Source organism: Carya illinoinensis, chromosome 15 (genome assembly GCF_018687715.1).
Source record: "Carya illinoinensis cultivar Pawnee chromosome 15, C.illinoinensisPawnee_v1, whole genome shotgun sequence".
Lineage (NCBI taxonomy): Eukaryota > Viridiplantae > Streptophyta > Magnoliopsida > Fagales > Juglandaceae > Carya > Carya illinoinensis.
In genome coordinates, this window is record NC_056766.1 from 20,758,608 (window position 1) to 20,771,681 (window position 13,074).

A 13,074-nucleotide genomic window follows, 5' to 3' on the forward strand; every position below is an offset into this window, starting at 1 on the left:
ATTTTTAAGCCTTTGCATCACTACTCTTAACATCTTTTAACAATATGTTACATATCATCCTACACCACACATTTTATAAATTAAAATATTATTTTTTATTATTTTTTATTTTTTTTTATTTTATTCTTATTAAACTAATTAAATTATTCTATTTATCATCCATACACTTAATATTTATTATAGAAAAAATGAAAAAAAATTAAAATAAATGTGGTGTGTGAAGTGTGAGGATGATAAGAAGATTTTTTCTTTAACAAATGTGACAACTTCTACAATCATTTAACAATGATAAGCTGAATCAATATTAAGAAAAATTACTGTAACAATCCCTTTTTTTTTTTCTCTCTAATGGTCATAAGTTATTTGGTACGTAATTAATTTTAAAAAATATAAAATTGATGCATAGTAATTTAATTCTAACTTTTATCAACACTTAAAAATCGATTAGACCATTAGACTTAGAGACATAATTTGAAAGGAGCAACAATAAATTAGAAAGCACTGTCGTACGTGCGCCTCTACGTGGATCAAAGCTTAGCGTGCGTTCGACAGGTGGCCATGACACTTGTGCTTCGCTGTTTTCACAAGGACCACAAATCTGGATTAAGGCACTGGCAACTTCCAGAACCAGCCGCTGCACACATTCATAATCTTAAGGTGCTCTTTTGGAAAACTTGGCAAAGTTGTGTATATTCTCGAACCACCATTAAAACCAATCTCTCAGGTCTTCCAACTGATCTGAAGGCTGCCCACACACCTTCTGTGGGTGCACTTTTCTTGCTCTTTGGGCGTAGAGGGAGAGTGATTATTTGGCTGGTGATCATGGAGGAGAGGGATCAGGAGGCCTGTTGTGAGGCTGGTTGTTCGACGCCCAGACGCTTAGAGTGTAGGATACCGGTGGCAATGGTGCCGCCGCCGCCTCCGAAGAGGAAGAAGCCGTTGTCCCTGGGGAAGAAGAAGGAGAAGAGGGAACCGTCAAAGAATGGGTATTTCCAGCCACCTGATATCGAGCTCTTCTTTGCCATGGCTCCTAAACGCCAAGCCTGTGCTTTGTAGTGGCGAGTGGCTTTTCTTCTTGATTTTTCCCTTTTGTTGTATGAGTTGCTTGCTTACAGCACTCTGTTGGCTTTGGATATTACTGTATGCTTTCTATTTATTTTTTATTTTTTCCTTTTCTTTTCCGGATGAAGGAGTAAAGACAGGAAGAAGCACATATGTATATTTATTGAGATTTCAGGGTGTAGCTAACTGGTTAGGGATGCGCGGTGTGTAGATTGGTTTTTTGGTGTTCTGCTGTTTGCATATAATCAGTTCCAGAGTGTGTTAATTAGCAAGTGTTCAGTCTTTTGCTGCCATTTTCTCCCTGGAGAATTTGAAACCGTGATCACAATGGAACCTTTTTTATATTTTTCGTGTGAACCGTATTTTTGTCACAACTATTTTTATCTCATCGTCCCGTCGCTTAATAGATCGCCTACTGAGAAGACGACGATGACGGACACGGGTGAAGAGAACATGAAGGACGCTTTTGCAGGTGCTGAAGCGGGTTTGACTGAAATGGAGGGAAACAAAATGTATTGGGTTTATTTTTCAATTATTATTTTTTTTTTTTTATTAAATGGACGCTGCTGGCTTAAAAATCAGGATATGTATTTTCACCTTAAAAATCAGGATATCGTAATATTAATTTTACGATATTAATATTTTAATTTTATGAGGCTCTCCTAATTTCTTATTAAAAAATAGTATGCCATGTGTCAACTTTTGATTGACTAATAGATCCATCAATGTCCATGTGTTAGTTAATCAAAGATTGACGCATTGATCTCACAAGTCACAATAGTTCTATAATAAGAGAGGGAAAGAAGTTCTCGACTGGTAATGGAGGTCGACGTCTACAAGGCTTCCAGACTGAAAGGCAGAGGCTTGCGAAATAATAATTAGAGGTTGATAGCCATTGCGTGCCAATACATAATTTAAATTTGATTGCCATTAATCACTAATTAACTATCATTCTTTCTAATACTAATTAATCACTAATTAATGACATAACAGGCAAGATAATCCGGTGTGATATCCGACCATGGTACTCGTTGAGGATATTAATTATGTCTAAGATATTAATTCTCTCCGGCATGACTACTGATTTAGTGCTAACAATCCGCATTCTAACAAGGATCAAAGAAAGTTAATTCATGAGGTAAGTTTCTTCACCAGACACTAATTCATTTAAATATAAATCATAGGACACGCTTGAGGCCGTAATCTATGATCACTCTGAAAGTTGTAACACTCTCCAAATTCTATTATGACTTAAGTATCAAAGGTGTCTCTTGACACACTGAGTCCCATTTAGTTTTTTATTGCAATATGAAATACGTCTGCAACAAATAAAAATATAAAGTTTATCTATCAAATTACAAAAATGTAAAAAAATGTAAAAATTGGGTACAAATTTTATAATTAATCCCTATTAATATGGAGTAGGCCTGTTCATCTGGGCCTGATTTTATCCTACCCAGCTCGAAACCCGGATAACCGGGTTTCCGGTTATGGTTTTAAATCCGGGCCGGAACCCGCATTTATAAAAACCGGAAGCATCTAATCCGGACCAAGGTATAAAATTGAGTTCCGTATTATACCCGGTTAGCAACTGGGTTTGTTTATAATACCAAAAACAAATGACTCGTGTTGTGAATTCGGTCTCCTCTCTTTCTCTCGTTAGAAACCCTAACCTTAGCAGAAACTAGAAACCGTAACCTCTCTTCGTGAAATCTTGCCGCCGTCTCTCTCTCGCCGTCGTCGCTGGCCGGACATCGATCAGTAAGCCTCTCTCTCTCTCTCTCTCTCTCACTTAGGTAACCCTCTATCTCTCACTTCGATAACCCTCTCTCTCACACTTCGATAACTCTATCTCTCTCTCTCTCTTGATCTCGATCTATGATCAATGCTTTTGAATAAATCTCTTGTGGGTATAAAGTATATGCTGTTATTTCACTAGATCTATTGTTTTTTCTCCATCTCTCTCTCTCTCTCTCTCTCTCTCTCTCTCTCTCTCTCTCTCTGTTTTGCTAAATCTGTTCTCTTTGTTTTTAAATGTGGGGGTTTTTTTTTTTGGTCTGTTTTTTTCTATAATCAATGTCTTTGAACAAATCTGATGTAGGTATAAAAGTATATGTTGTTATATAACTAGATCTGCTCTTTTATGTTAAACATGGGTCCTTTTTTTTTTTTTAAAATAGTTTTTGAGCCTTTTTCTTTTGATTACTCTGTTTCTAGTAATACAACTTTTTGTTTGGTAGATAAAGATTCCTACTTGTTCTTGATGAAATGCCTGAACCCAAGGCCTTGTATAAAAGTATAAAATACCGTTGATATTAAACTAAGCGTTTGGGTGTGAAAAAGAAGGTAATTTAATTAGTATCGTATATAGTCGCCTTAATTAATTAAGAACTTGTCAACTTGCTGTACATTTCAATCCCTAATATGAAGGGCTTAGACTTGTTGTTGCTTGCAAGATATATATTTGTCACAATTATAATGCACATAATATGGAAGGTGAAAGTATGCGAGCTGTCTTTGAGAGATGGTTTGTCTGTTATAGAGTTGATTTCGTATTTGCTGGCCACGTTCATGCCTATGAAAGTTCGGTAAGAAATTTCTTTTATGTCCTTTCCTAGAGCCCTATGAAGTCTCTTTTGCATATGCATGCCTATTGGTCACAAATGTGTGGTATTGTAGGACTACTGATCAGTAGAAAAACTCTTTTAAGTATAATTAGGTTCTAAAAAAGGGAAAAAAAATCTTGGATTCATCTTTATCCATGGTTCAGAGTTAAGTAAATTTGCTTTGATAATGAATGTGGAGCATTGTATGTTTAAATTTCTAGTTTTTGTGAAGTCTAGTACTGTTCATATGCAACTTTGATTCCTACTCTGTTTTCTAAGTCACTCTCTCAACCTCACCGTTGTAGAGAGAGACCCTTTCATGTATCTGAAATTATCCCATATTTTTTCAATCATAAAAGTTCAATTATTTGTTAAGGAATTGAGTGTTTTGAATTTTTCTTATTTCAAAACTGGTGGGGTATGTGATCTTTTATTAAAGAAGAAAACCAAATAATCTTGCATAAAAGTCCAATCATCTGTTTTGAGTGTTTTGGTTCTTTCTTATGATTTTGCTGGTGATGAAAGTTAAATGTTGCTTGTTCTTGATTAGGTGGGTTATTTTTCTTCGTTTCTAGATTGAACCTCAAGTAAAAGTATTTTATGACAGTTGTGCTTGCCCTTGCAGATTTCTTATTTGGAAAGTCTTGATATATCTACTTATGGTTTCACTAATGAGGTGATCCTTGAAACAAATGGCGTTGCTAGGATTGTCCTTTTGTTTTTTCTTCTCCATTGTTCAAGTTATCATTTTTCTTGTTCATTGTTTTAGCTATAAGACCAACTCATGGGAGAGGAATATTAGTCAAATCAGTTAAGGCCAAAAGACAGATCACTCGAAATTGCTACTTGAAGTTGCTACTTGTTGGAATTATTTTTTAATTCAAATCTTGTAGTTTTGTATTTTGTATTGTAATGTAATGTGTAAATAACAAAATAATGTAATATGTAATGGATTGCATGCATTTTAGTTTTTCATTTTTATATATTTTTAACATTTTGGAAATGTTAGTATTATGCTTTTTAATGAATTAGAAAAACCTTTTATATAATATAATCTTTTATACAAAAGTATGATTTTCCACACTTTTTTTAATTTTTCAAATAAATATAAAAGAATTATGCTTTTCAACATTTTCATATAAATATAGGTTTTTATTTTAAAAAAATCTGCTTCTAAAACAGACTTTAAAAAAAAAAAAAAAAAGGGTAAAACCCGGTACCCGGATTTTCGGGTTACTAAGATGATCTATCTTAGAAAATTTAGTTCGATCTCCACAATATGTTCTGCAAGAGAATATTTAAAATGATCATGTTGGCCAATTAATTGATCAGTCTACAACATTTTTCGGATAAAAAAGCAAGGTCAAGCTTGGGTCAAGTAAACTTTTAATGTGGCCAACTGCACTTTTTATATTTTATAAATTGATGCGACTAAAATTAAACATGTAGATCAGACATCACGTAGTGTCTTATTCAAGATTTAAAAAGTTCAAGAATTAAAATACTATGCATTTTGATGGGTCCACAATACACTTCGAGTCGACTTTGTGTTATTAAGAAATTATCAAGAATTGGTGGGTAAAGATGCTACGACCAATCCATGTGTAGTGAAATTAGAGCTGCCCTATATGGCATGTAAGATGTCTGAATCTCAAATAGTACTTCAAAGTTTTGATAGAAGGCATATATCCTACACAGAGGTTGTCATCAAGGACATAACCCAAACATAACAAGACCACTGCAACTGGAGATTAGCAGAATGGTCAGAAGATATTAGAAACATCCTAAATCAGCGTGCATTCCTGTGATGACCCGCTTTTACGTGTATTTTCGCTGAAGGATTGTTTTTAATTTAATTAACATATTGCTTTATTTATTTTAAATTATTGCATTTTAAAATTGGTTTTTATTTGTTGGATGTTGTGTTTTATTTATTTATTTGTTTTACGGTTTTTAATCTAGTTCTCGGCGGATTTGTTTTGTTTTTTGGAGTGAGGATTGGACCTCATTTCTTCCTAGATCTTTTCTTTTCCCTTTTTCCTTTTTCTCTTTTTCTCTTTTCTTTCTTTTTTCTTTTTTTCTTTTTTCTTTCTTTTCTTTTTCTTCTTCCTTTTCTTTTTCTTCTTCCCGCGCGTCCCGTTCGTCTCTCTCTCTCCCCTCTCCCACGCCGGTTTTAGCTCAGCCCCGACCCACCGCCGTCCGGACACCGTAGTCGACACCACCCCCGCCGGTCGAACCTCTTCCTGCCGGCTCACCACCCCACCGAACCCCAGCCCCATCCGGCCAGCCGTTTGGCCGGAAAACGCCCTACAAGCCCCACAGTTTTTGCCCCGATCCGCCGCCGTCGCTCCACCTCCGGCCACCATCTCTTCACCACTTCATCACCGGTTCTTTGCGGTCCTAACCCACCCATTTCTGGCCTCTAATAGCCACCAGAATAGCTTCCACGAGCTAGCTTTTCATTTTGGAAAATCCGGCCATCAACCACCGTTTTCGCCGCCACCCACGACCAAACTTCACTTCCACTAGCTTTATAATCATCCTTAGACCATTCTCTATCAATCCCAAGCCTTGGTTTGTCCCCGTTCAAAAGTGGGTATTTTACAACCCATGGCCACAGTGAATTTTCACTATTACATTGCTTTCCTTCCGCCGTTTGCAACGCCGAGTGTTTTCTAAAAATACCATATAGCGCTGTAAGTATTTTCCAAACTCTACTCTTAAATTTAAATATATTTTGCTCTTACAATATATTATTGTTGTTGGTTGGCTGATTCCGGACTGAGTCCGAGGAGTTCGGGGGTCGGATGGATTGAGGATGGAGTGCTTGGTTTTGCTTGGTTGTGTTTGTTTGATTATTTGTGCTAAGAGGCGTGAGTTGTATATTGGGTTTATGTGCATATTGTTTTAATCGGAAAAATCCCGTTTTATTGGCGTAAATGGTTTTTGGGTGCGTGTGTCTCACGAGCCCAAGCCGGGATGGGTTATTATTTTGGTGGAGCTCCTCTGGTCACTCGGGAGTGGATAAAACTGAGTGACATCCCCTGGGTTGTCGTAGGGCGACGACTGGATCGCACGATACGGTAACGCTGTCGTGTCGACTCCGTGGTCCCTAGAGTGGCGGGGACTAGAGGATGGCTCGGCCAGGTACGCGCGAGGCGCGAGTCTGGGCATCGCTCGTTTAGGTGTCACATGCATAGTCGTTACATGCGGTGTGGCACAGAGCCAGGGTATGTGGGTGATCCCTATGGGAGATCATGGTGCATGCATAACCAGATTGTTTTTTTATGGTTTTCGGATGGGGGCGATTTTCTGGAAAAATGGCGATGCTTTGTTTTCGAGGTTTTGATCAATTTTCTGGAAAAATTGTGGTTTGGGCCATTATCTGGGATAATGGCGAGACTTGGTTTTAAGGATATGTTTTTGTGGGCCAAATGAGTTTTTGGCGTGCATGTAAAAATCATGTTTTATGGCGCTTGTGCATTGGTTTTTATTTCATGCATATTGTTTGAGTTTCATATGTTTTTATCTAGTGATGTTTGGAGTTTATTTACCTGCGGTACCATTTTTGGTACCGTAGATTTTGGTGCAGAGATCGAGGATGAGGAGGAGGAGGCTGAGCCCGAGGATGCGGCTCTGCCGGAGTGCTGATGTTATGCCTTGTATTTAGTTTAAAATTATATTTGTGTCTTGTAATATTTATTTATGTATGTTTTGAATAGTTTTGTATTAAACAAGAAAAATTCTGGTACTTAGTTATTGACTGACTTTTCGCTGCGTATTTTCTCGTGCACATTCGTCGCTTTTTCACACACTTGACACTCGTCTTAGGGTGGTGATCCGGGTTATCATCATCCGGACGTCTCAACTTCCTCGTGTCTGTGCGTGGAGATTTGGGGGCGTCACAATACCAGTTGGCATATCAGATGGATTCCAAGAAAGGCTGAGTTCCAGGCTTATACATAGCTAAATGGGGAGAGATGGAAGGTTTGTGTGTCTTTTTTTAAGGGATTGATATTCCTAGTCATATATGTTAGTTTAATGAGCCAAAAAAATACATTTCTCAATTTCAACGGTGACGTAAACACAAAGACTAGAATCTAGATTCATGCAATCTACACTCAAAAGAAAACAATTAAAACACAGTTCCAAACTGGTAGGATTGCTAAATAGGTCAAACAAACAAAAAAACTACCTCGTAGTTCAGGACGTACGCATCGATTAACTTTAAATGTCTGCAAACTCTCTCATGGCATCAAAACTACAAACATCAACCCTCCTACTACCACTTTCCTTCCATCTCCAGCTTAATCAAGAACAATGTCCTTCAGAAACTATTTCGTAACCTTTCATGTAAATCAACCAAAAAATGAAAAAAAAAAACACAAGCAAAATTCAGGGTTGCCCAAGGTAAGAAAAAAAAATTGTTGCAGTGTGACATCATGAATACCAACCTCATAATTCAGCAAATTCTGATTATCAATGAGATCACTATCATCAATAAAACTATCATAAAAATCATACTCATTTTCAGAATCATCATCATCTATTGACTCACTTTCGATATCTTCTTCTGCATTTTCATCGTTGAAGATCATTTCAAAGTGAAGGAAGTTTGTTTCCCAAGGTACTAAGAACATATATATATATATATATAATTGTAGAATGAATAAGGATACATGACTTGGTTAATATTGCCACACTCCAAAAAGTAACCACAAAGCGTTACTGCCCGTTTACCCATAACCAGAAATCTGACCTTTTCAGTAAGATCGAATTCTAAATTCAATGATATCGACTCTTTATGACCCGTGAACGTACATATGATGACCCTGCCTTTGTCGCCCACATAGCACCAAACAGAAGTCTTGCGAGGGCTACTCTCAAAATTTTCTTGGTAATAATCCAAAGTTGCCTATATAATAATATTCATGTTTCGAATCATTTCTTGGAACGAGCATAAAAGCACAAAGGATGCGAGACGGAGAATAAAAAATAAAATAAAAAAGCCAATTTACATACCCTTGTTACGCGAAGTCTTCTTCCAGTGTCAGATTTGCGGACAGTGCTATATTTATTTGGCGGAAAATATAGTTATAATCATAATTGTGTACTAATCTGTACATCAATGTGATTTGATTGATCAAAAAATAGATTTTATTAAAAATAATGTTAATTTAAATTTTAAGTATGAATAAATCAGTATTGGTATACAGATTAGTGAGTAACTGTATTTGTATGTAGCAAAACTCTTATTTGGCACTATCCTTTTCCCTAGAACAGTACAGAAAATATATATAATAGATAAGAATCTTTTTCATTTTCGGTCTACAATATAAAATGAGGCAAAATTTATCCCAGAAAGTCATGCTTCAAATCTCTCTGTCTGATCAGTCTCTGTGTTCGTCTCTCTCTCTCTCAATCTTCCAGTTATAACAAAACGTTCAATTGAAGTAGAAAAAATACCTTTGGGACGGCCACTTACCGCCAGTTACTTAATTTATTACATTGTGGAAGCTAGAGAGACTTACCACCAATTCTTTTTCAGGGTTTTTTTTTTTTTTCCTTTCTGTGTTTCCCAAGCTGCAAGTATGTTTCAACTTTCAAGACAATTCTTTTACCCAGCCTTGCAGCTGCGTCTCTCCTCATTATGGCGTATAATGCGCTGTTTGTTTTCGTGTAAGACAAGTTACAAGTTTTTTCAGTTCTTCGACGCACAAAATAATTTCTGCAGAAAAATGTATATTTTATTTGGAATTTTGGTTAAAATATATATATATATATATATATATATATATATATATATATATTTTATAAAATATAGGGTTTGTTCATCTAAATTCTAGATGGGATATCCGGATATACCCGAGGCAACCTCTTGATCACAACTCGAACCTTTCAATTGGGGTATTTTTTTTAAAATTTAAAATTCCGTAATATTTTTTAAAACTTTCTTATACATGATGTCACTCCATCATCATCAGAGTTGATAGGGAATATTTAATTAATAAGCTATTAACAGTCTACTAACAAAGCAACTAAAATTATTAAAACTGAAAGTATAGTAATTAATAACCTCTCACTTTATTTATGTTAAGATTTATTGAAAAATCTGGTAATTTTGGTATTCATTGAATAGGTATATGTATGTATACATGTAACTAGGTACATGTTTTGGACGTGACATGATTGTTGATCATGGATGTGAAGATAAAGTAATTGACATGTTTTAATATTATTATATTATCCAATGACAACCATTAAGCCTAAACACGTGTATATATATAAGGTAAGTGATGGGTTCGATAAGTACATAGGAGTCGCTGACAAAGGGTAGCAGCCAGTTTGTGAACATTCTCAATAGTAAATATCTTAGAAGATCCATCTGCCTCTTATTAATCATGGCTATGGAGAAATTTATTAATAATCCAAGAGCTGATACAAAAAGGACTTTGAATGCATCCAAATCGAAAATGGATATGGCTGAACATGACACGGAATCATGGATCCCAACCATAGCACTGTTATTGAAATCCAAAAACATCCTACTTTAACATGTAGAAATCATCATGGAACCTGACAAACCAAGGTGGGCACAAATACTTCAGGAAGGTTCTCAACCAAGTCATAACGTCGGCATCATTTCAAAAAATACGGAGGAGAAACAACGATTGCGCGAGTAGTGTTTATATATACTTATAATTTTACTTATAAAAATATATAAGATTTATTTTATCAATTTCATAATTTTCATCATATTATTATTATTATTAATTGGAAAACTTCTCTAAGATAGGATCCTTCAAAACCATCCTTATAAAGTAAACTTCAGTCCGATGCACTTCACTCTCAAAAGTTTTCCTATATAAAACTGGTTAAATCGATAACTTTTCACCAGGGAGTATGACCTCAAACGATTGTTTGCGCTCATGAAATGTTGAATGTTAGACATTAAAAAAGGTGATATCCCAAGAACAAGACCTTCATAACATGGCCAACCCATTGGGATTAATAATCTTTCAATATATTAATATCTTACGAGTAGAGAAGTTTTTTTTTTTAATAGATTTTTTAAATACATGCAGTTATCATTTCTCTTGTTATAATAATTTCCTTCTTGGATTGTGTTGGTAGCAATCGTTAATGTTTAAAGATTTGTGAATCACTCCGCATGTAGGTCGTTTTGTCTTACGAGGATGTTAATAAAGGCCGCAAGGACGCCCTTGGTAGACGCTGGACTAATTAAGAAAACTATTATATGTTGGAAAAAAGACCTTTGCGTTTAGGACTGTTCATCTGGGTTCCAACCCGGGAATCCGGGTACACCCGGACCGGAACCCGGGTCTCAAATCCGGGCCGGAACCCGGACCAGGTTTATCCGGGTCAAACCTGGTCCGAAACCCGGATGTATCCGGATTTTAAAAAACCCGGATTCCGGTTTCCGGGTTGAACCCGTTTTTTTTTTTTACAAAAACCTATATTTACCTATATTATTAAATTTCTTTTAAAAGCATCTTATTTTTATCTTAAATCCTATTATTACAAATTTTTCAAGAAAAAATGGTTGAAAAGCATATTCCTTTATATATAAAACTAATTATTATTTTTAACTAAATGCATCTGAAAAAAATAAATTTATTATAAATCATGTAAATGCATGCAAAAAAAAAAAAATGCAATCACTACATATTATATTATTTGGTATTTATACATTACATTACAAAACACAATTACAATATATGAAATTACATATAAAAAATGGATTACATTGAGTCACCAATACATATTACAAAATATATCTGCTTCATACAATCAATGCATCCTTCCAAGCTTATCTACAAGATGTATTCAACAATGTTCTTGGGCTGCTATATCATAGTTTCCTTGTAAAAGATGCAATCATAAGAAGCAAAAAATAGATTAAAATACATCAGCCAAGGTTTTGGGTGTCACTTCCATGCAGTATTCATTCTTGTTGTGGACCAAGTGACTCAAGATTTCTAAGAAATCCAGTTAAGAAAATAACGGCAGCAGAAAGGATTTGTTCTACATGCACTATTATAAAAACATTGCTAGAAACAAAAGTTTCAATGAGAACCAATGACAGCATACTCAAGTCGACAACAGCACCCAAGTTGTCTGAGTTGGCAACAAACACATACTCATTACCCTGAATCAGGGACAAAAAAGAAATTCAGAAAATGATAAAGCTTATAAGTATACATGCATCAATCAACATTCAGATGATCACTAAATAATACATCATAGTGCCAACCTGTGATAACAGTGCCTCAAGCTTGCCACTGTTCTTCAAGGACGGGAACACATCACCATGGCCAGGAGGATACCTTCATGCATACAGTAGTCATGGGTGTAAGGACAAGAATGATCTTATGAAGGTTGAACAAGCACAACTAAATTAAATAAATAAATAAATATAAGAATGATCTTGCTTGTTTATCTTCTTTCCCTTTACAAAATACATTTACTAATAGCTGAAAATGATTAGCATCATTGATAGCATTCGAACTTCTAAACCAAATAATAGAAACGCTGCACTCTGCTGTAAAGCTTCAGGTTATTTTTAGAACATTTACACAGCTCACCAGAAAAACTGAAATCGCTGATAGCCACAATTCTAATGGAAGTTAGAATCTATCGGAACAAATTAATAAGCAACAACAAGAACAAATGTATCGGAAGTTGACTTAAATGCATACTTGGGACCAGTACAGCCCATTGTTGTTCCCAGACCTCCATTGATTAATTAATCCACAATAACCGTGATACATCATGAGTCAATTAAGCTACAAAACAACTTTTTTCAACAATATTATAGAGGAGCCAAAATAACAATATTATTGTCGTTATCTTTTCCTTTTTGGTGAAGGGGTTGGCTTGTATGTCCAAATTGTTTCAAAATTGTCAAAAGTTTCATTTTTTGTTTCTCTTCTGCATACAAACATCACTACAGCAAACTCAGATTTCCAAAAACATGTAGTTATAGACATAGCACATCACTACAGATCTACGAAGACAGAGCAAAAAAGTAGAAGACGATGGCCCAAACATATGTTTGACAGACATCGGGTGCTCCAAACGGCCCTCCTTTTCACATAAATCCACAAAAATATTCCCTAAGATTCTAGAAATCCAGATCTAACCCACAAAAAAATTTCCTAAGATTCTACAAATCTAGATCTTGGTAATCAAATTTTGAATGTATATAACCTCGTCAGCAATCAACTAATCAAATTAAATGCATGCGTTCACTTATTAATTAACGTAGTTTTCCAAAAATATTAATATTTCCTCTTTTTTTTTTAGGTCTTTAAAAAAAAAAGTCAGTTTTAAAAGAAAAGTAATATTATACACCGTACTACCATCTCATTTACATCCTACGATA

The 13,074-nt window shown here is 35.3% G+C and overlaps 1 protein-coding gene across 1 annotated transcript; it reads left to right on the plus strand.

The window, feature by feature from the left end:
* The first annotated feature begins 543 nt into the window (after positions 1–543).
* LOC122295776 lies at positions 544–1,334 on the plus strand. Its single transcript, XM_043105012.1, has one exon. The coding sequence runs from the start codon at positions 559–561 to the stop codon at positions 1,054–1,056; it is 498 nt and encodes a 165-aa protein (XP_042960946.1). The 5' UTR covers positions 544–558; the 3' UTR covers positions 1,057–1,334.
* Positions 1,335–13,074: the final 11,740 nt, after the last annotated feature.

Coding starts and splice junctions, on each gene's coding strand:
- LOC122295776 (XM_043105012.1), top strand. CDS start 559: ATGACACTTGTGCTTCGCTGTTTTCACAAGGACCACAAATCTGGATTA.